Genomic DNA, 25,413 nt, shown 5'->3' on the forward strand with positions numbered 1-25,413 from the left:
CAGTTGTTCATCACCCTTCTTTGACACAAGGACTGCAGTTTGGTGTAGAGGACTGGAGACACATTTCTACCAAGAATTGGAGAAGGGCCAACAAGATTAAATGATGATCCTCATTCTGAAATTTAGTCGCCCCCCCCCCCCCCCCTCTTTCTTTCTATTGCCTCTCCCGATGCTTTCTCAGTCTTCACAAACACCAACAAACAAACAGAACTTCCTCCCTCTCATGAGATTACAAAAGGCAGGACATATTGTTAACTCATTCTACATCCTTTAGTTAAGACCAACATTTAACATGACCACTTGGACCAAAATTGTGAATTAAGGTAAGGTAAGGTATTAAGGTAAACCTAATCCCTCCCTAATCTTTCTCTTAATAGGTCAGAGTTCATCTCTGTGTTTTAACAAGTAAGTAAAACAAACTCCCATTTCTTGACCATTTAATTTGAGGGAGTAACGTAAAATCATATTTTATTGCTTTTCTGTGATCCAGCCATACTGCCATCTAGTGGTCTTAGTTATCAGTAATTTCATTATCAACTTAATAGTTATATCTTGTTTTGCATTCATGTATAATGTTAAACGGCAATCCTATACCGTTAAGTATAAGTATAAGTCATTACCAAATTCTTTATAATCCATATGATAACTTTGTATTACACGTGATTAGTTAATAAGATCAAACCAAGGCTCTTCAAAGTTATGTGTTACATTGGTATTGCCTTTAAGTCTCCTAGAATGTGTTTGAAATTACTGCAATGGGACCATAGTGGTGATGAGATACATGACTTGTAACGAGTCAAATTGAGTAATTCATCACAAAGTAGCTTCGAGATGTGCAAATGTTCGGTCACTCGGTGCAAAGGTTCGCTTCCCCGCCTCCCATTCGCACACCAAAATTCATAGATTAAAACTTAGTGAGCCCTCAACTCAGTGCTTTTTTCTACTTTCCCTTTCACCGCGGCACTTCTGTGTGTATTCTTGCTTGCACCTTTTTTTTCTTTTTCAATTTTACAAGAGGAGCCGCAACTGCTCATCAAAGCTTTGCTGAACCTTAACTTTTTGAAGCCTTTTTCTTTTAAAATTTCTTTGATGCTTTTCTTAATACCAGTTTTTGGTTAGTAAAAACATTCTTGCATTTCATTTCAAGTAAACTCAAGATAATAATTTAAAAGTGACTTCTTCTGATCAAATGTTAATACTTGAATTATTTCAAGTTTGAATTGAAAAGGACACTCCGCAATCAGCCGTCAACTCTGCCACGGATCTAGAAGCAACATCTGCTGCACAAACTATCAGCATCTGTTGCCTACCCTTCAAGACTTGTTTAAAGACTTCTACCGGTTCGCCGAGGCGGACACCGAGGCCAACTAAAGACCGCCGCCGCCTTTCTGCGGGTCACCTCGTCTGAAAGACGTGTAGCAGCCCTCAACTGGAGCAAAGCAACGACCTGGACCTCCCGAGAGAAGTCTATTCAAGTCAGCAAAAGTAGGCAGAATAACATCTTCTAATTATCAGAGTTGAAGTCAAATAGCGAAGCATTAATGCCAAATTTCTAAATTCTAATTTACCAATAAGTCCGTCTCCATGCTTTAAAGGTCACATATTTCCACCCACTATCATCCATAATTAATTATTTACATCAACTCAATATACATTACTTTGGTACCCTTTCATTTGTTTAATCTCATTTACATGCCATATTCCTTCCTCTATTTACATTTGATTAGCCTAAATAAAAGATTTCATTTATCGCCAAGTCATTGTCTGTGGACATTTTGTCCTGAGAGAAACAAGATCCATGTATACAGGATAAACAGCACAGACTGTGAGATTGATTAAAGTGATACATTTTATTTTTCTCCTAAACAGAGTATGGTGCCCCTTTTACTTTAATGAGTGCAAAACCTAAATTCTAACAAAGTTATCAATTACTGCTACAATACATACAGAGAAAACCCAAAAGTACCCTACACTTCTTTCCAGAAATATTATACAGTGTATTAAAATGACAATCATGTCATAATTATCTGACCAGCAACAACATTCTTTTGGCATTTTTACTTTGCTGCCAAATATTATATATGATTATTAATAAAAATTACTACCGAGTACTAAGCAAGCAAAATAAGAAGTCAAAGATGGTCAAGTAATAATCTCTTTAAACAGATATCTGCATATGAATGAAGAATCTGTAGGCAGCGGGACAAGATTTTGGAATCTCAAGTCATCTGCTTTCTGTTTGTAGTCCGACAAGCATTGACCAATCATGTTTGAGTGGCAGGTAAACAGTCCGTGTGGAGAGTTAGAACACATTGGTTCCAATGCAATCTCAGCTTTCGTCTCTGGATGATTTACCTTCATTTTAGTTTTTTTTTAAATGTACCTTCATTTATACCTAGACATATGTTTATATAGATTCACTGAAATGACTGGCACATGGGAGAAGGAGTCTTGGCCCAAATATCTACTTTATTGGCCATTGCCCCCTGAGGCTAACAGTTGTCAGACTAATAGCCAAGACAAAGAATTGGGTTAAGTTCTACTCTTCAAAAGATTAATACCACAAACACACTTATTGTGGTGTTGTGTCCTAACTGTACAAACACTATGGTAACATAAACAATAAACCCAACACAACTGATGTGAAATAAATAAAATAATAATATTAATAACCTTTGAGAGTCATGCACACTTTGGCTTCAAAAATCGATTAATTTTCTTTAGCTTTAATTTTGAGGTATGCATTCTACAAGGTAATGAAGGGGTGAAAAAACAACATCTAACTTGCATACAAAATGGTATAAAACAGAACCAAATTTGGCAATTGTAACTCTCTAACAGTCTCAGTTAAGCAAAGAATCAAGAACTTCAGAAAGTTAGTACTGCATTTGGCTGTACAGAGTTTTTGGTGTTATGTTGTGTTTGCAACCTATATTAACTGTAAAAATAAATCATATTCACAGGGTAATTTATGTCATGAGAAGACCACTTACTGACTTACTGACAGCCCTTTGTCTTATATTCAATTTGATATCTCTACTATTCTTGGGGGTTTAATGTAGAATGTAAGTTTTATTTAAGTTTGTGCCTTTTATATTATAAAATGCGAGTCTCTTTCCTGTGTAAATGTTTGTGTCTGTAAGCGGAGTTGTTTTGTTTGAATGTTCTGTTTTGATCTTTTTTCTGTTTGTTTTGTTCTGTGTTGTTTCGCCTTGAAACATCAATAAACATATCTATAAAAAAAGAAGAAAAAAAACTTATTTCTCTAAATGCCATTTGATTAAATATTCTGCAGTCACACAAACACCAGTAACTGTTTTGAAACTGTTCTGTTTCTGTGTTATTCACAAAAAATTCCATATTCACACACATATTGGAAAAAAAGCATGTTCACCCTTTTGCATATTAACACATGTTAAGCTCAATTATTGATTCCCTGTCATTTCTAATTCTCTAAGCTCTTTGACATATTACACAATCATTTATTTACCATTTCAACTATGATAGGGGCTCGCCCAAATTATTCTATTTTACTGATATAACTTAATCCAGATATCAAAATGAAAATGTCATTTTGCAATCCTCTTTCTCACACTGGAAGAGTGTGTGTATATGTGTGTACGTGTGTGAGAGAGTGCATCTTTCTGTGCCTCAAAGCTAACTGTCAAAATCATGCACACCATGGTAACCACAGTCAGTTCCCCATTTCACAACAGTAACAGACTAGGCAAATATTGACGCACTATTTCTCTGACATTACAAATGTGATTATATTTGCTGTTTGCCCTAGGAGATGGCAGTTTATATTCAATGAGGTGTGGGTCCCTTTGTGTGTGTGTGTGTGTGTGTGTGTGTGTGTGTGTGTGTGTGTGTGTGTGTGTGCATGTTGAATTTTAAGTTAAAAAAAAGGCCATGGGAAGCACATGCATCAATTTGCTTTGTACACAAAAGAATGTGTTCACAGCACACTGTGAGGGATACAGAAACGTGTGTGTGTGTGTGTGTGTGTGTGCGTGTGTGTTTGTGCATTTCATTTATCCTGCCTGTCACCTGGAAGAGAGACAAAGAGAGAGAGAGAGAGAGATACAGAAAGGTGAAGAGAAAAGTAGGAGCCACCTGTATGTAAAAGCTCACCTGTGAAAGTGAATTGATGGCAGATGGAGCTTTAACCTTAATAAAAGTGGAGGTTGTAGCTGAGAGGGGCTGCGGTTTGTGGTCATTAGAGACACAATACTCAAGCAGCACTATTGGTTGTCTTTTTTGGTAATGGTACTTACTAAACTAGCCAGTAAAAAGGTTCTCATATTTCACAGATATAATAGGACACACACAATAGTCTCCAGCAATCCTGCTCTGTCTGCTAATTTATCATACACATCGGCCCACAATTAAGGTCTAAGTACAGATATATATGAATGACCACTGTGCAATACATGGACAGACTGCTGGTCAAATTTTTTTCTAAGGCCGCTTCAGACAGAGAGTGTTAAAGCAGGTTGCAGCAACTTTTTGTAATTGTTCTCACTGACAGAAAAGCATTTAGCTTGCTGCTTTTGTGTTGCTGTGCACTTAGCATTTTTCTGCTCTAAGCACTAAAGTTTTTGTAGAAACAATTTGAGCGCCTGGAGCTGAATAACAGAGCAGAAAAGCGCCTGACGTCATCAGCATTTTTTCCATTGTCCAATTGGATAATTAGAGAGGCGGGTTATAACAACAAGCAACTTACATGGTTTGTATCAAGCTAACTTCAGCTCACTCTTAATTAGGGCTGAACGATAAATCAGTTTTATTGATTGTTGTGAATTTGTGGTTTAGAAAGATTTCTAAAATGAAAATCTAGATTTTCTCTTTTATTTCATCCACCACTCTCTTTGAGCTTCCATAGTTCATAGCGTGTTGCAACCTCTCCTAAGGCTTACCTCCTAGAAGTACACACACACACACAACAGCATGACAGCGAGCGTTTACGACGATGAAGAGTACAGTTTTGTCTGACGTTTAAAACTGGTTTGGTTTTGCAGTGTCAAATTATGAACAAACTACAGTCCGCTGCAAAGTTTGTTAAAAGGCTGTTGCAACTAAAGGAAGCAGCACGACCAAATTATTTCAACATCTCAAACAGAGGCATGCAGTCGAGTGGGAAAAAAGTGTCTCAGTCCAAGACGCACAAGACCACATCAGCCCACAAACACTCCGTAAAAAGCAGCCAACATCAGTGGAATCATTTCCCCATTGTTCCCCGTATAACAGGAAAGCGCCCCGATGCAAAGCAGTTCCCAATGCTGTGTCACTGCGAATCTTACGTTGCCCAAAAATACAGTGGACGATTCTGGGTTTATCCACATACTGAAAAACATACCCAAGGTCAGTGCTACCGAGCCGAAAGTATTTTGCTGATCAGAGCTGGAGGAGATGTTGTTTTACTCCACTACAACAGACCTATGGTCCAGTAATTTGAACACAACAAAAAACATTATTTGTTAACATGGAACTATTGTTGATCGACTGTTGTATCATTTCAGAATTTGTAACTTCCAATACTCTGTGCAAACTGTGCAAAACGCAGTACTGACTTGAAGCCCTCTACATTTTTTAGTTTGCCTTTGTTAATTTTTATCTTTTTTAATTTTTCAATGAAAGCAAAACTTGGGGTGCCTGGTAGTTCAGTGGATAGAGCGGGCGCCCCAGTCTAAACTGTCCAAAAATGGGCAGTGTGGTGCAACTCCTCTGTCTGATCAAGGCTTAAGAGACTTTTTTTTAACTACCTCTTCCAGTCTCAAAATTATTTTTATAGACTGATCTAAGAAGAACAATTTCCTCAACACTTTAAAACTGGCTTTCACAGGTACGTAATCTATCAAACTGATTTTTTTTGCATACGAGACGATTAAGATTATGCATTTACTACAATAATCTTTCAAGGCAGTAGAAGACACAAATTTAATCTCTCTGGCTGTTTTCCTTGTGCCGCTGCAGTCTTTACGTTAATCCGACTGCACTCAATTCAGACTTGTGCCATGCTGAAAGTGATGCAGTAACATCACTAGGTCCGACCTACTAAGACTGCCGTCATGACTTTTACGGAAATGTGACCAGGGTGCTTATTCAGGCATGAAACTGACATGTTAAACTGCAGTCAGATTAACGTAAAGGGGTGCATGTCTGAAAGGGGCTTAAGCTTCTCTTAAATCCCCCTCGCTGTGGGCACCCTGTTCATTATCAGTTTGAGCAGTTTGTTTATCATCTGAACGAAAGAAAGACAAGTGGAGAGCAGCGGCCTTCGTGTCTGACGGATGTACTGCATGTGCTGATGAGATCAGTGCAGTGTGCCGTAAGCCTGCATAGCCAAAGTCAGTTTATTCATTTCCTTTTGAACAGTTAATACCCAAATGCAATGCTGATTAGCTTCTATGATTAATTAGGCCTATAAAGTTTAAATGGATATCTTTGAGGAGTTAAGTACAGAACAGTTGTTTGCCCTGAAATAGAGAACCTACAAACCAAAAGAAGTCTTTTGATCAATACTGTTGGGATAGGAAGGGATGATATGATGTGGGAAATCTGCCAACTGCTCAGGGACACATGACCATGGACACACACACACACACACACACACACACACACACACACACACAGACACAGACACAGACACAGAGATAATTTTATTGTCTCCCCACAAAAAAGCAGATAGCAGTAAGAGCAAGTCGCCTCAGCTTGGTAGTGCAGCTAATAACCCTTTTGCATATTTACGCTCCACATGTAAAGCGTCCTAATTCGATTAATCGTAATAATTAGACCTTCCTCTGCTTTTTTATTATTTCTGGGTGGAATTGAAACAATTTAGGTCATCTGGCCCCTTATTCCCAGATCCAAGCTGTGGGACATGCAAATCAAATGCAAATGCCACAGAAAAGTGAAAACTAGTTATGGGCCCGGGTAATAAATACTGAATTTAGCCTCTTGGCATTCCAAAAACAGCCAGTTGAGGTTCGTATGCAAATATTATGCAAATAGCCCAGACGCAGAGAGCTTTTATTTTTCTGATACCAAGAACATGGGGGTTTTCCTGGTGGCTTAGCAGGCAGGGGCACATAACATGTCATTAAGATGTTGCGGGTTTGAAGCCAGTTCATGTTACCATCCCCAGACAACTATCACACATAGAAGAGACAGTAGAGAGGAGAGAAGACAGGAGAGGAAGACAGAAGAAAAGATGTACAAGACATTAGATGTGAGTGGAATGACGAGAGGGTAAGACAAGGAGAATGGGAGGCACGGCATGTAATTTCAAAAGTAAACCCCAGACACTGTTGGCTGCTGATTAGAGGATCAGTGTGGCAATGAAGGCAGAGGGAGCAAGACAAAGACTGTAAGAGTAAGAGATACAATTTGATTGTGGGAAGGAGGCAAGTCAAATAAAAAGAGAGCAAGGTTGAACATGATTCCAAAAACACAAGGATGAAGATACCAAAGAAAAAGAAGAAAGGAGCAGATGACTTTGAGAGAGAAAGAAATGAAAATCAGGAAAGTTAAAAGAAATGAAAAAGATTCACAGTAAAGGGACAGAGACACAAGAGACAGAGAGAGATACATATAGGGGAGTATCTTGCAAGTGTTGGAAGAGAAAAAATGTCAAAAAACACTGGGCTGAGGAGAGCTAGATAAACATATAAACACACACACACACACACACACACACACACACACACACACACACACACACACACACACACACACACACACAGGGTTAGCTGATCTTGCTTGATCATAAAAAAGAGGGGGAAAGGCGAGATGTAGCAAATTAATCTGGAGGAAACACATTGTGCAGGAACAACACATGATAAGCTTAGTGGACCACCTTGTTCAATTGGCAATGTCTCCTCAAATTACACGCATCACTGGCGCACACACACATACACATACACACACACACACACATATAAACCATGCTACGTTTCCACCTGCCGTTCCACCATATTAGAAATAATCACTATAATGCTCTTAATTGAAACCCAGCGTTAACACATCACCTGATCTCTCTACCTGCAATGCCACCACATTCAAAACTGAACACTGCAAAGCTTAATCACAGCCTCTACCCTACAACACACACGCACACACATGCAGGTTTGTTGCTGATTCGCTTAGCACTGAGCAGTGAAAGGAATGTGGATGTTGGCAGGTAGACTGGTGATTAGAGACGCTGCTCTGCTGAAAGTATTTAGACCGAAACATCTCACACATTTACACTAGTGCAAATTGCTCCTCTAGCTTACAGCCTTTAAATGCATTTACATACAAACCATTAGGGTGACGTGTTCCTGAGCTTCTGCATTGTTAACATCTTGTATTTTGTTTGCCGAAACACCACTTATCTCTTGTGACTGTGAGAACCCTATACACAACACCTGTTAAGAAAGGATAATTTAGAGACATGGAGGTATGACGACTTAGCACACAAGGACACCAATGTGCCTGGGTTGTATGACTGTAGTAATGGAGAAATAAAATTTAAAAAAGAAATAAGAAAAAAAGTGCTGTAAATATTAAAAAGGGCCATTTTAGAAGGTTAAGAATGCCTACTTAAGACTAAAATGTAGCTTTAACGTTATGGTTATTTGTCTGATTTTAACTGTTCAACCAAAATAATGTCATCGATACCCTCTCACCTTTCTTTCGTCTCACTCTGAGTGTGGTATAGTATTTCCACACCACTTCTAAATTGCTAAGCCTCATTAAAAATGCATATTCTCAATCTTGCTGTTTTCAAGCAAGCTTTTTATTTGAACAAGAAAATTGCAGTATTTATTAAAATCTGATTTATGAGAAATTACAACAGGCGTCTCAATGGATAAAGCTATGGAACTGTTGGAGGCATTTTAATAGAACAAAGCTGCCTACGGCGTGTGTGTGTGTGTGTGTATGTGTGTGTGTGTGTGTGTGTGTGTGTGCGTGCTTCTGTTTGTGCCCGCGTGTGCGCTTGCTTGCATGTCTGCCTCCATGAATCCGTGCAGGAATACATTAGCTAGGTGGGGCGGACATGAAGCCAAATCCCAGAATATTTGCCTCCTAATTAATAAATCATTACAAAATGGAACAATTTATAGTGTTTTCCATTGTAAATAATTGATGTCTTTGTTCATAGTCAGTGTTAATAATGGGTCCGCTTTTCCCTGGGACAAAAATGAAATAAAAAACAAAAAAACTTGGAAATAATAAGACAAAAGGAAGGAGGATCTGTAGCACAAATACAAATAACAGGCCTAAAAAAATGTCTAGGAAAATGACAGAGCAGTTGGGTGGGGGCTGCACACACATGCAGAAGAACACACACACACTCCCTCTCCTCTAACAAATTCCATTGAAAACAGATGGCATCAGAATTATCTGATGTCCTGTCACTTTCTTTTTATATGCTAATCCAGCTCCTACACACATCTGAGTCTCTTTAATCAGATCTCAGGTCAGAGAAGCTAAATCAAGCTGAGACAATCATGCTTCTAGTGTATTACAATACACTGAGACATGTAGTCAGACAGCGACGTATCAATGCACTTGATGCCATAAGACTCAGGCATTGTGTGGATTTAGAATTGAAAGGATGATGTTGCATTCAGCACTTGAAGAGGCTGGTAAATTGGAAAGTGTTTCTGCACCACAGCTGAAACTACCATGACAAACTTTTGTTTGCATAATATTGACTTATTTATCAATATTTGACAGAGGTGACTCTGTCCCTAGGACAGCATTGTCACAGCGAGAGCCCATTGTTTTCAGTTCTGCTTAACTCCTTTGCAGAGTTTAGCCACTGCTGATAATAATTCACCACTTCTGTTGCAAAGTGAAGGCAGTGGGAAGCGTAGTTATTTTTTACAGTAAGGACAGCTTAAATTTACATTACCAAAAGTTGACTAAAAAGTTTTTTAGGCACTATGTTAAACGGATAATATTACATTTCTGACAAAGTTTAAAAAAAGTTGAATGGATCAGCAAAACTACTTTAAATACTTTGCAGGTCCTTTGTTGTAATTTCTGACTTGAGAGTAACAAGATTAAGTAGTGAACTTGTTGGATGAAAAGGTGCAGAGCTGTTATAACATGTCTGACCATTCTAAAAAAGTCCAACATGAAATTTCAACCAAAAGAAGACAGACGCCTTGTTCCTTGTACAGATGTCTTCAACTAGCAGTGAAGAAACCAACAAATGTGTCGCATACCGTCACCTGTGTCCGTCAAAAATGAACTCACCACAAAGACAACAAATGAAGGCCAACCAGCACGACTGTTGTGCGCCTGCATGAAAGCAAATAACACCATCAGACAGTGATAGTCTGGAATCGCCATTCAAAAAGGGAAACCGAAGTTAGCCAGTTAGCACATTAACAACACAATCCAATGCTAAAAGAACAAAGCATATTTACCCTGCGCCAGTTAAAAACAACACAATTGATTTTATCCCACTCTCTTCAACTTTAGCCCATTTGTTTACATGCCTCACTTCAATTTCTCTTCTCGTGCACTAAGCTTAACTACCAATCAGAGTGATTTCAATCACCATCTGGCTCTCAGATGCCGTTTCAACATGCTGAATCCGCAGAAAAAAAAGCGCGAGGGCCACCAACAGCCACACCACATTGGCTTGGTGTGTCAGGGCCAATAAGGACATACAGAGGGCAGTGTATTTACAGCATGGGCTCTGATCATGCCGTTTCATTAGTACACATTGTTATATTTGGTCAAATACACTAAGTATTGTCAGCCAAATAAACAGAACTGAAGTATTGCTCATCTACTGTACTTTAAAGTTCAAACAAGGGCATACTGTGTGAGTGGCTGAAAACTCTTTAATCATGTGTGTAACTCCTTGAGCTGGAGATCAATCTGTGGCCTTTTTTTAAGGCCACCCATTTCCTCTTCCTTTTTCATTTTCCAATGTATACAGTCCAAGACAGATAAAATAAATATTCCCATTATTTCATTTATAAACTCAAGATACCAAAGCATGACTGATATGTGACCAAAAACAGGCAAAATGAAGTTCAGAAATATATGCTTGTCATAACAGCCCTGGTCAGTCATTGATCAACTATCAACCACAGTCTCATGATGACGAGAGTAAAGACATTCAAGCCGCAACTTTAAAATACATTCCACACAACAAAAGCCTGAATGACCACACACACTCGCACGCACACACGAAAATCAGCAGGGGCCTTCTGAGGACAGATTTATTGAGATCATCCATGAAACCCCCCCCCCCCCACCCCCACCCACCCACCCCCACCCACACACACACAATCATCGGTACAGATCAGATATCAAAAGGCAGTGTCTGTCTGGAAGATTAGAAGAGCCATCTGTCTGCCATGTGGAAAGCCTCGGACTATCAATAAACTTCACACTCTTCTATATGTGCATGTATCGGTGTGCTTGTGTGTTTGATCCAGCCACTGAGTATGGGATGCACATAAGAGAAAGTAGTAATGATTCAAACAAACACTTTGCCTTTTGACTGAATTTATTAGTTTATTTACGCCTATAGCAACATGGAGCTTAGCCCAAGTACTGAAATAGCTAGGGCCACACTTCATGATTAATCAGTTCATAACTAGTGATCTCTTTCCTGGCTGAACATTACCTGTATGTCCTCTGTTAAAAGAATACTTCACCCCCCAGGTGACTGTTTGAATATTCATTTCTAAGCCTAAGTTCCACTGAATTCATGACGAAAACATTTTTTTCACATGCTTCTGGTCAACTGCTAAAGGAAAAACTGGTCTAATGCTGCCCTACTTTGATTGTGCTATATGTTGAACTTTTTAGAGCAAGTTTGGATTCACCAAGGTTGCAAAATAACACATCAAGGCAGCTGTAGGCCAGAAGCTCTCATATTCATTGAGGCAGATTTACAGTTTTTGTTAATGGAGTCTGGCTTTAAAGAGACCATAGCTAAGGTTTCTTACTGCTGAATTCCCAGCCATTAAGGGCTGTCTGTTTGGGAAGGTAGAAGACTTAAATTGGATAACACAGGTTGGTAAACAGATGTTTTAATATAGTTTTTCTGTAGTTAAACCATGACTTTAATTCATCAGAAATTTTCTCTGTGTTTGCATTCTTCTTTCACCAAAGGCATGCAAGAAAAACATAGTTTTTTAAGGTGAGTAATTAATATACACATGGTTATTTTAGGATTAAGTATTTCTTTAACTACCCTTGTATATATCTATACTGCTAATATAACCCCAGGATTAAAGAGGAAAACAGGGTTGAATAAAAGAGAAAGACTCAAAGAAAGAGAAATGTGAGTGAATTTTAAGCAGTTCATTAGGTGGAAAACGAATAAGAGTTTCTGTGCACACACACCACTTCCAGAAAATTCAAGCTCAATAATTACTTGTCTACACTCTGCTTTGCCTAGTGGACAGCAGACAAGCTATTAGGTTTAACCTGTGGATGACCACACACACACACACACACACACACACACACACACACACACACACACACAGAGTTACTCATATTCATTCACAACTTCTCTCTGGTCAAGCAAGGTCCTGCTGATGCTTCCAGTCAAGTCATCTTTTCTGCTTGGCGATCAAGGTTACTTTGTCCGATGATGATTCAAATTAAACCCACTGCTCAAATCATCCGCGGCTTTTAAATCCACTTTATCTAATATCTGTGCTCTCACATGGAAATCTAGCACATAGCTGATTCATTTATATGTATGAAGGCGAGATCAGACAGAGACACATGTAGAATTAATTTATTACAAAGGATAGAAGCGCACACACAGCCAAGAACATTCTCTCACACACACTCTCACACTCTCTCACACACACACACACACATGCAGCACCTTGTATTGAAATACTTGTGAGGACCCCTGAAGTATTAGTATTCCCTTATTTCCTTGTTTAAATCTCTGGCTGGTCCTCACAAAACTATTACATTCATACAAAACACAAACACTCATGCTCACTCTTTTCCCTCTTCACTCACAGGTAGCCAGTGCTTTCATTTCAGCAGGTGGCCTCATATGAACATCCACACACAAAGATACAGGTCACCCCTGCTTTCCATTTCAGCGGGTGGTCAGCAAGTAATGGCACTGATGGCTGAACATTGGACACTCAGACAGAAAAGCAGGGGTTATCTTCCCAAACAACACAAAAAGGGCCAAAGGGAAGAGAGAGGGAGGGAGAAAAACCTCAAAGGGGGCCTTGAAAAAGTCATTTACTACATGTCCTTGAATGCCTAACTCTCAATTTCTTCGCTTTTTATCCATATGTCACCCACACACGCTCTCCACCCACACCAACAGCCTGGCATGCCACGTTAATTACTAATGTCTTTCAAGCTTTCATTTCCTCTTCATGAGGGAAATTACATTTGTTTTCCTTGTTGAGTCAAGATGACAGGAAAAACAAAGAGGAGAGGACAAATTAAAAGTGAGAAAGACTAAAAAGTCTCTTTCAGCTTATGAAAGAAACAGACAAGCCAATTACTCAAAAACAGAGGAGGCAACAATGAGTTGTCAAAAGTCAAAGAATATAGATCATCTTTCTCTGGTCTTTTTAGCTCGACTGTCAAGGAGTCCGACTCAATATTGCACTGTTTGCCCTCCAAAGAGAAAAGCTAAGTGAGTCCCTGACATCACTCAACTGAACAAATTAAGACATATAATAGTATAAAAACACTGACACTTTGAAAATGGAACATTTTGTAGTGTCAAATTATGTGAAAAGACTCAATACGTTCTTTGCTGTCCTTTATTAACATGTCTGCTGTCTTATTTTTTTTGGCAAATTTCAAATCAACTTCATAGTTCAAGTTTGAATAATTGGTTAAAGAAGGGTTAATTAAAATATCTCAGTAAACTTGAGTTGGCAGTAATGAAATGTGCTATATAAATAAAATTGCCTTTGCCACTGCTATCATACTAATACTGAATGATGGCCTGTATTTTCATCATCATCCTGATATAAACATGCACAATCAACAAATCACAAACAACTGCCAAAAGAGTAATTAATAAGCAAAATCATTTTATTTACTTCTGTCATCAGGGGCCGAAATTAACACCTACCAAGCACCAAATGCTATAGATTTTTTGTTTTTCTAAGTAAATGTCAGAAGGCTATCTGCCATCCTGGCAGGTAAATTTTTGTTCAAATATAGTCATGTAATAAAAAAAAAAAAACTAGAGAGTCTCTATCGTGTTTTGGTGTCATCTACAGTCATGCTGCTTCTGTCCTGTGCTGTCACATGGTAACAGACACCTTGTAAACTCTGAAATTTTACAAGGTGTTGGTAAATTTTCCTTTGTTGAAATGCATCTCTCTACATCCATCAAACAATATGCCATTAAATCTATATACAGATTTTTTTTTTTTTAATTCAGCAAATTCTTCAATGTTCTTGGACAACAGGTCCCCAAGTACCGCTGTGATATTTTTGAAGTTGTTTTAGTGCAGCATTTGTTAACAAAACAAATGTTTGGGCTCTGTGTTAGCACTGTATGCCATAGGGCCTGTACAGCTAATATGCACACCTCATTTATTGTTAGTTATATTGTCATTGCAATAGCGATGTTGCTGCACCTCACAAATTTTCCTCATATTGTGCAGGCCTTTGGAAGTTTAGTGAGTTTTTCTTATTGCAAACAAATCCCATAAAAAGAATACTTTGACTATTCCTTTTCGTCAATTGAGGCAAATCTTTACAGGTCCTGCACACTTAGGAGCCGTGTCTACTGAAGCTTTTTTTTTCTGAAGCCAGTGTATTTTTTAAATGATTTGCAATGACAGTGCCACGTATTTATGCTGCACTACAAACCGCTGAGCGTGAATTCTGCGTTAGAGCTGCACATTGGGCTTTTTTTTTCTCAGTGGGGGAGAGACAACCAGCCTACCGTGAAGACAAACCGTCAGATCGTACCCGTACAAGTGCTGAACAACAAAAATGGAGGAGAAATCTGTTGGTATAAAGTATAACCTATACTATATTTCTCTACGAACCCACACAGATTTCCCACACACGCAGATTTCCTCTCAACCAAAGTGGGTGCTCTACCTTGTGCCGACATGTTTACATCTGCAGATACTCCGTATAATAGCAGCCGGATGCAACCAAAGCTTCCTTGCTGAAAAATGCTGCTCTTGTATGCTACCAGCTGGCTGTTTCCTGGCAAGCACCTGGCATTTTTGATTGGGAAAAAGCACTTTGGTGGACACAGTCCTATATGCAGGTGTATAATTACTCTGGCTGGTTAGACCTCTGGTCAGGTTTAAGATTGGTGGAGCTATGCTTTTTTTATACATGCCCACTAAGTCCTGAGACCAAGTCTTGTCAAGCAACATGACGAAAAACACCTGTGTTGGTGAACTTCTGTAGGGGCTTATGAAGTATACCGTCAGTTTTAGAAAAAGAGTAATAATTTTGTAAAACTACAGTGCATATTGGGGTTTTTTTAGCAAACATGCTCAAACGGGAGTAAATACTGTGTTTATTGAGGACTATTGTCAGCCAAAAATTGTGTGCTTCCAAGGATTAAAAGCAGCAAGATGGTGTTTCTGGGATTGGCTCAATGTAACTGGGACATTGTTCACAAGAAGTCTCGACTTATAGGTATCGCAGATGCCCAAGAAAACAAGAATAGCATTTTTATTAGTAGATATGAACTGGCAAGACAGGGGCATTGGAGGGTGGGTTACATACACACAACTGGGAGCTGCCCAACAAATCCACAGGCATGTCATGTTGCCCACTGAGCAGCTCAAGTTGAGGCGCTGGGGGTTAAATGCCTTGTTAAATGGCACCTGATGCAATATGTTGAAGGGGAGGGAAAGCATGACTCCTTCATCTCTTACACAGTGTGGACATGCTGCTCTGAGATTTGAAATGTCAATCTGTAGATCATTAGCTTTAATATCTTTTGCTATTAGGCCATCTCTTCTGCTAGTAAGTGTCATCTCCCCGCTTTGATTTAAGGCTTGACACGTTGGATGTGAGCAAAACCTTGCTTCACCCATCATTCCTTTTCCAGACAACTTCCTATCCCCCTTGTTTCCCAGTTCCTTTCTTCCTCAATCTCCTCCACCCCCCAATCCTTTCCCTTGGCTCTTTGCCTTATCCCATTACTCACATCCCCTCCATGATATTCCCATTATATCCCTTCAGAGTATTCCCAATCCCTGTGGAATGCAGGCGGTATTCCTGGGATAACAGGGGGCTGACTGGCTGGCTGGCTGGCTTCTGCTGGGAATAGGGAATACGCTTCCTTTCTCTTGAGGAAAGCAGCAAAGAAAACTCCTATCCAGCTTCTCTCTTCATTCATGTCTAGCTTTCTTCATCAGAGAAATGAAATTGCGAATGAACAAATACATGGACAGAAGTAAGACTGGAAACAGTGATTCTTGTGTCCATTCTTCTTCCTCTCTTACCTTTCCTGCTTCTTTATGGTTTGAGAAACAAGGCTGAGATATCACTAACCACTGGGGAATCAATTTGTTCTGTTTTTTTGCGATTTCTCAGAGGAACTGGGAGTGGTCTCTCTTTCAGTCAACTGAAATTCTCCTTTCCTGCTCCTATAAAGCTAACATATGTGAAGAGCTGCTTGAAATAAGGGAGATCCTCCAATCCTCAGAGAAATAAGGGCCAGGGAAGAATAATCCTAATTTCCCCCTGCAGTCCCTTACAATCACTAGCAGACATCAGGTGTTAGACGTCACATTAACTTTTTACTTATTTACCAATGACTTAGTTAGTAATGTGCTGTTAGTCTACAAAAATTCCAAAAAAAGGATGACACCAACAAATCCCTAAGACTGATTCCGTGGTTTACGACTCCCAAGATGACATGCTGCAGTGGTTGTTCTCCTTAGGACAGTTTATGATGCTGTCAAAATTTCTGTCCTAAGAGTAATCAATGGATTAGATTGACCACTGATCCCTCCTTTCCTCAGGTTATCCCATTTTCCTTCTCCTCCTTTATCCTATAGTTTCCTCAAGGGAACCTTAAGGCACGAATGGCTGGGGTCCCTAATCCCATGGCCTCTAAATGGTTACTGGGTGCTGCCTACACGTGGGTCACCTTGTAGGATCATCAAAAATACACACACACACACACACACACACACACACACACACACACACACACACACATACACATACACACACAGACAGGGCTTGGGATCACTCTAATCTTCGGGCCTCTAAATGGTTACACTTGACTGCCCAGACTCATGGGTCTATTTGTAGGACCTTAGATGAATTCAAAGCCTTGGAAACTGTGTGTGTGTGTGTGTGTGTGTGTGTGTATGCATCCATGTTTTATAGAGAAGAGAAAGGGCTCTCCCATTATCAGTTTACCAGTATTGCTCTGTGGAAATAGTATGTTTTTTTGCTTATGCTTATTAATACAAAATAAATGTTGATTGCACAATGTAATGGCTACAGAAAAACATCATCATTTAAGCCTTGCTTTCATTATGCAATTCTGTCTGTCTAAAAAGTTGTCTGTGTCCAATTTAAAGCCACACATACATAAATACAAACTACTATACACTGATGTGCTTACACAGGACTCAAATTGTAATAATTTCTGACAAAGTCGTGAGCTGGTAAAACACAAATGTCAATGAGTAGTTATGTTTTCGTGATTGCTAAATCCCCATACAAAAAGGACGATGCCTGTTTTGTCAAATGACAACTTTAATATTCAAAATTGTTTAACCCTCATGTTCTTTTATTTACATATCCATATTAACATATTAACTGCCTGTGTCTGCTCTGAACTTGAGGGTATTATATTTAATGTATTCAATTCAAGTACATGCAGTGAAGAAATTGCTTATTTCTAGTCAGTTTCTAGTCATTTTTTATTTTTCTTATAACTATATCACCTGCTGCCAACCACCTTTTGTGATTTGCTTAACCTCCTTTTTTCCTCTCCTTGTGTCTCTGATTCCTCAAACCACTCCCCTCTTGTCTCTTTACCCTTCTCCACTATTCCTCCTTCTATCCATCTCTCAGTATCTGCAGATTTGCCAGAGTCTATTTGGTTTTTCCTGGCAGCAAATTGCCCTCTCTGTTCGCCTCCCTTTTTCCGACAGTCGCTTTGGCTGATTTTGGCTTCAAGTGCATCTGTATCTCTCGGCTGTACGTTCATCCCAGCACCCTCCTCCCTTCCCCGCTGACTCTTCCTCTCGTCTTCCCTTACATCGCTTCCCCTGTTCACTCTTTTTCACCTCTTTCCCTCTCTCAATCAGTAAAGTGGGACTGTCTGACACACATAGATGCGAGATAGTGGAGAGACAGAGCGAGCATGTAGAGTCTTTCTCACACACGCACGCTCACCAAGCGATATGTCTAATCTTGCAGAACGATGGCTGTCGAAAACTGAACTGTTGCTCAAACACTTTCCCTATACAATATCAGTTCCCACCATGTCTGCAAATGTGTGTGAGCTGGATGTCTGCGCTATCGTAAGTGTGTGTGTGTCTGTGTATATGTGAGAGGTGGAGTCAGGGAGAACATTGTAAGTTTTCATTGGCTATAACATTGCGGCGTGTAATGTTGCGTAGCACTCAGTCAGCCAATCAGAAGGTCCCCACGCACTCGTTTTATGAATGAGACGGCACGTATGCGAGGTACACACACACTCAGAGTGAGAATACTCTACAGTGATGTAATACAATCACACAGAGCAGTGGAAGCGCTTGTACCTCGTATGCAGTATGAGCTGAATCAGAACAGCTCAACAGCGTTTCAGCCGAAATTTCTAAATACTGTCAATTATAAATATCCTGGAAAATGTATATAAAATTCAAAATGTATTGATTGCAAATGTGAAACACCTATTCTACCAGTAATGCCAGTATATCTATATCAAGCTTACAAATATGTTTTCCTGTCATGTATACATCAATAAGTGCTTTATTTCAACTAGAAACAAAAAAACATTAAGTGATAAAAACATAACATAATACCTGCTAATCCATCTAGCTTTTTGTCAGAGCTAATAATGCATTACATATCAATCATCATTTCAAAGCAGATCATTGTGAAAAAAAAGGAACAGTGAAATTACACTGTATGTGACACCTCTGGCAATTTCCATCCACAGCAACACCTGTAATACTTGCTGATCAATAAAGCCCTCGTATCATTTTATCTAAACAGCTCACACCCTCTCTCTAAAACCCATATCCTCCAACCGTCTGTATCCAAACCAGGAACTGAGAACGCCTCATTTGGCTGACATTGTGTGCTGGGGAGCAATTTTGCCTAACCGGTATGTAAAATCATAACTGAAGTGCTGTGTGTGCGGCTGGCTGGCAGAGAGGACATTGGGAGGGGAGGGGAGCAGCCAAAAACAATCAAAATATCCTGGTGTGACTTTCCATGAAGGGTGTGTGAGTCTGTTTGAGTGTGTGTGGGTGTGCACGTGTGTGTGTGCGGGCCCATATGTGACTATACACGCCTTTCTATGAAGTCACTATTTGGCAGATTGCTGCTCAAAAGGGGTTCATGTGGTACCATGGGGGAACAGTGCCCTCTTTGGTTGGACGAAGGAACGACAACTCAGGACGAGCCAGACTAAGCAAGTACAGGCAGTCTAACGAGTGTAGAGACAATGAAAGTAGAGAGATTACACAGGTCGTTTCATTAAAGTACAATGGAACAAGAGGAAAAACTGAGGGGAGAAAGGCCAGACATTTTCTCTTCAAGTAAGTCAGAATTACAAAATATTTCATATCTTTAGCTATTTATGAGTGAAGAAATGAACTGGTTGCTTATTAATCACCTCAACTGACAAGCACTAAGAGTTCAACCATTTAGGTGAAAAAAAATACTTGCCATGTTCTATACCATGTTCTCCCTTTAACAAATGAGAAGTGGCCTCATCCAAACAAAGTCACCAATCTTTTTAACCTGCAGCCACTTCAAATTCAATCTTAATCAGTAAGGCTCGTGTATTGTAAAATTATTCATGATATCTTAGGAGTGTTACATTATATTGATTTCAGGTTAAGAAAGAGCTTGCTTCATGCTATTAACAATAATCATCACATATACCTTGTGTAGCCTTCGAGGACTGTAACTTACAACTTTTAAAACTATGAATGAGAATACAGTGTGTTTTTTCACAAGGATGACCTCATCCTGATATTGCAGAGAAGCATTCTTTCAACAAAAAGCTCTTCAAATGAGCCAAGGCTGCCACCTAGAGACCACCGGATGGACTGCTACTACGCCTCACACCAGGTGATGTCATAGTTAAAGAAAGAAAGAAAGAGTTAGAGGGAGATGAAAGAGGGACAGGGGAGGGAGGGCAGGGGGTGTGAAAGAGAGAAAACAGGCAGGAAAGATGAGAGGGAGGGAGAGAAGGTGATGTCATGTTTTTAGGAGCAGTGGAGGCTGTCTTTGTCCAAACTCTTTTCATTAAACTCTGCAAATCGACACTGCAGATATTAACGACAGACACTACAGATGTATCGATCTGATGCTTCGCCATATGAAGGGCATAACACTCTGACTCACAAATAATAATGTTCTGCGTGCACAAATTCCTCATTTTTAGTCTGACCAAAGACCAGACACCACACATCCTTCATCAGCCCAATCCAGTCCTTGTCATTCCAGACTATTCCACTCTTTCCACTGCACTCCCAACAATTTCATGCCATTCTCCGCAATTGCACTGCATTCTATACGATACCATTCAAAACAATCACCGCCTGTCCTGAGTGTAATCTCCCCTGATTCTGGCCATGACAGGCAATTTCTCCTTCCAACAATCTTGAGGTAAAAAACAGTGTGCAAAGACACACACACAGGGAGGCAGAAAAGAGACAGGGAAGAAAGCAAAGGGAAAGACAGATATAAAGCTGAGAGGAGGGAGACAGAAACCAAACTAATCCTTAAGCTTTAACAGTGAGACACTGACCTTTAAAGTACTTTGTTGAGAGGGGAGAGAGAGAGAGAGAGAGAGAGAGAGAGAGAGAGAGAGAGAGAGAGAGAGAGAGAGAGAGAGAGAGAGAGAGAGAGGGAGGGGTAGAGAGACATGGGGAATATTCTAAACCTTCATCTGTGAAGGATATGGGCATCTCTAAGCTACATAGTGGGATAAATCCATATTAACTGAAGTGGCAAATAACAAGACTGCTCTTTCACTAAACTGTTACCTGAAGGACACACGCAAACACACACACACGCGCCACTAACAAAAAAACATGAAGGCACTTCATTAGTAAACATCTACCCAGCCGTAACTTTATCTTTTGTCAGCAGTGGTCATGTTGTTGTAACTGCGCTACACTCACAACCTGAATACACCAAGTGTGGAAAAAAAATGCACACACAGATTGACACAGACTGCAGCACCTTATCAGAGCAGCGTCAGTCAAAGAAGAAACTATGTCTGGTGTCAATGAGGTCAACACACACTTACAAGCAGAGTCAGGTAGACAACTTTCAATCAAAATGTGGTCTTGCAAATGTGGGTAGTTATGCAAATAATTTGCAAAGCAAACCGGAAAGCCCTTAAAACAACTCAGCTAGTAAATATGTGACCCATTTTTTCTTTTGACCTATCACTCTTCTGTTTCAGTGTTATGAAACAGGCATACACACACAAGCTGATGTGGCTGATCTTGAAGAATGACAGTTGTTAAGGATGCCAAAAAAGCACACACTCAGTTGTTAATTTCATACTGAATGATATAATTGTCTGTCTTGTTAGATAATGGTACAATGAGTGATTTTTCTATGAGCACAGATAACCATACCACAATTTGGGTGTACTTTTAGTGAGCTGAAAATCCAATGGAATTCAATAGCATTAATATTTGCTGAACACCGGAACCAGGATCCCTGTGTGGTCACTGCATGGTCCTACTTTAAGGAGAACAGAAGGACACAGAGACAAACCTAATCCAGAGATTAGAAAAATTCAATATCCATAACAGCATGTTTTAACCTTATTACCTTTGAGGCTATTACATTACACCGACTTCAAATGCATCTTTATCTGCTGAGGACCTTCAGACAACAAGAGAAGCTACAGCACTGTAATCATATTCTGAGACAGACGGATATTTCTCATATAGAAATCACAGCGGGAATACAAAACAACTCTCAAACTATAAACAGGTATTCAACACACTCATTTACTGAAGGCCAATTACCTCGGTCGACTGAATTACAGAGTAGAAATAGATCTAAGGTACAACAATTACAACAACAAGTACAACAGCCGGTATGCCTACGACGGTGTGTCCTTTTTACTATGACAGTTTTCCTGAAATTAGATTAAGAAACATCACAGTATATCATATTGTTTGTACACTATTGCCAATACACAGCCCTAGTTGTGTGTAGTGTATGCCTGCGCTCAAGGGACAGAGAAAAGTGTTCAAACAAAGAAAGGTGAAAAAGATAAAGAGATCAAAGGAGCTGAACTACCAGATGAGGTGGGTAAAGTTTTGGCCTATGTTCATGAGTAAATTGTGTCTCATGTGTCCCGTGTGTGTGTGTGTGTGTGTGTGTGTGTGTGAGAGAGAGAGAGGGGGAGAGAGAGAGAGAGAGAGAGAGCACATCTGCATTTTTGAAGTGTGTGATTAATGTCCCTCTATGGCTGTGGAGACCCCATGGTGAGAGAAACGCCTGAGGGGTTAATATAAACTCCCTCTTCTTCTGTGTGTGTCTCTCTCTGTCTGCTCTATACACACAAACACATACAAACACACGCGCGCGCGCACACACACACACACGTGCATGCGTGCACGCGCACACACACACACACACACAAAGGGTTACTGCATAAAGAAAAACACATAATATATTACAAACACTCATATTATTGTATACATGTAGGCACGTTACAACTGATGGTGATAAAAACAAGATCACAAACACACACACACACATAAGGAAACTGTGTGACTATCATACTCTAAAGATTATTGTTAACTGACAACTACAATCCAGCACACACCCTGTCTCACTCTGCTTTATCTGTGTCAGTCTCTCTCACCTGAGCACACACACAGAGACACACAGTTGATCCCTAATGAAAGACCTCTGATAATCTAGTTCATAATATGTCTGGCCTCCATGCAAAACACATTCAAAACTTAAGATGAAACGTAGCATTAAAGAATCTGTCAATCCCGCCAACTACGGTATATTTTCTGATGTATTACTCTGTCAGCATCAACTCTTAAAATACTGATGACCTACAATGAAGAGAATCTCCTGAACTTAACAAAATGGTAATTTAACTAAAACCAATGTCTTTCCCTGATCGTAACCAAGCCCTTTTTGTGGCTACGCTTAATAAAAACCTTAACTATAACAATGTCAGGCTTTGTCAACAGTGACTGGCAATGGTTTTGGAAGGCACTGGCAAATGATAGTTTCCTGCATCACATCAAAAAACACTGTGTGTTGTTTTGGAGGCTAGTGACACAATATTTTGCCATTTAACATCACAATCACTCCAGTGATACAAAGTTAAATTCCCTAAGAAGTATTTCCCATTTACTGTTGTGATCATTTAGGCCTTAGATTTTCCTTTATCGATTTTTACAAAGAGCAGTTTTCGCTAGATTCAACAATGTGACCGTCAGTGTTTACATGGAAGTTTTAAACACATTCATCTCCTGAAGAAAAAACCAACAAAGTTTCTTGAATATGTAAAAAAAAAAGAACATCTGCAACACTAGCTGACTTACTAAAAGAGTTTGCAATTTACTTAGGCTACATGTTTTGGCACATGGCCTTCACCAGGCTTTACAGAATGGATAAAAGAATAGCCCACTGTATATATACAAACACATGACAACAAGTATTTGGCTTGGTTCTTGAATAAAGAGCAGGCTCTACCAGTAAGTCAGTCAGCAAGTGTTGCCAAGTGGATTTTTCATATTTGCTCTTTTGTTACGACCTAGCTGGTTGCACTCTTCGTTTCTTTTCCAATGTACCAGGCAAACTACACTGGTGAAAACTAGATGCATACTGGTACCCAATAATAATAATTTTTAAAAACCTGTGTCAGTCTGAATGCCCTTTTAGGTTAATTGTGTTCTAATATCAGCAAATATCAGTGCTCTAAATCTTTAAACACAAAGTACGAAAGCCAAAACATAAATGACCCTTGATGGTGACATAACAAAGATTTTCCAACTTTTCCAAGCATTTCTGCAAAAAAATCTGAAAAAATAAGTTGTTGGCTGGTCAGTTTTATATGTTAGCCAGCCGTGGCGGCAGGCAGTTACACTGTTCTCTTTTGTTGCTTCCCACAGTATCAGTGTGTCCATAATCAACTGGCACCGCATAACATCAACACAATCAGGTAAGGCTGTTTCTATGTGGACTTCTTGAGCCTTTCTTCTCAAGTTAGAGGCAAATTTCTCCTGGTTTCTAAGTACTGGACTCCAAATTACTATTTTTAACCCAATACATTTGCTTGGCCGAGTTTGAGGGCAGCACACACCGTGGACGCTGTACTAAAATTACCTATTGAAGTAACACATATGGTACAGCTTTCTTAAAGCAACACTGCCCCCCTGTGTTTAAAAACAATGATGACATCTGTAATGACTTACCTTCAGTCTTTCAGTCCAAAATACAACCCCTCCTCTATGATGTTATTATTCTTTAGTATCTGGTATTGTTATTTGTGTTGTTACTCACTGATTTACTCAATACAAACCACCACAATTAAAAAACCTCTTACCAGTCATCTTGTATCCGCTGGCAGCTAGCTGTCCGGCCATGTATTCTCCATCTGAGTTGTTATGGCTACAGCCCCACGTTTTCATCCAGATTTTTTGGGTGCCAGGGATCACACTTAAAATCAACAACAATCAAATATGTTTTTGTTAGAGGATGTGTGTAAATTTAAAAAAAAAGAGAAATATCTACACATCATGTTGCTTCATAAATCTGCTATAAAATACTGGTCAAAAGATCAACTTTAGTCTCAGTTCTGTGTAGTGGGACAGACTGTTAGGGTGCTTTCACACCCAATCTGTTCGATTAAGGCTGCTGGGAAAGTGGTCAACCAAACTCTGGTGCAGACCAAACAACCAAAATGAGACTGGTGTGGGCCATTTTTTAATATGAAAGCATAGCCAACAAATCACAGGATTAAGTGAGAATGGATATGAAATGGGGGGGGTTTCCTGACACACGAAGAAGTGAAAATAGATTGAAACAGAACTTGGGTCCAACACAAGCGGTGCAGTGTTACAGTGTTTCTCCAGTATTTCTCCAGTAAAAAGTGAGTGAAAGGTATTAAATCTCGTTTTCCCTCACAGATCCATGTAGCCCTGATGGTGCAGGATAAAAGTCATCATAATTCTCCAATCAGTGAGTGAACTGTCTTCAGTATGGCTTCAGGTT

At 39.6% G+C, this 25,413-nt stretch overlaps 1 protein-coding gene across 1 annotated transcript in view; it reads right to left on the reverse strand.

Moving 5' to 3' along the window:
* Window positions 1-25,413, reverse strand: part of cdkal1 (CDK5 regulatory subunit associated protein 1-like 1) — a 270,459-nt gene that overhangs the window by 241,912 nt on the left and 3,134 nt on the right. Inside the window, exon 3 of the mRNA XM_042489706.1 lies at window positions 24,746-24,858. Within this exon, the coding sequence (XP_042345640.1) occupies window positions 24,746-24,858 (113 nt within the window). The remainder of the gene's footprint in view (window positions 1-24,745; window positions 24,859-25,413) is intronic.

This window comes from Plectropomus leopardus, chromosome 7, assembly GCF_008729295.1.
Source record: "Plectropomus leopardus isolate mb chromosome 7, YSFRI_Pleo_2.0, whole genome shotgun sequence".
In the NCBI taxonomy this organism is placed as follows: Eukaryota; Metazoa; Chordata; class Actinopteri; order Perciformes; family Serranidae; genus Plectropomus; species Plectropomus leopardus.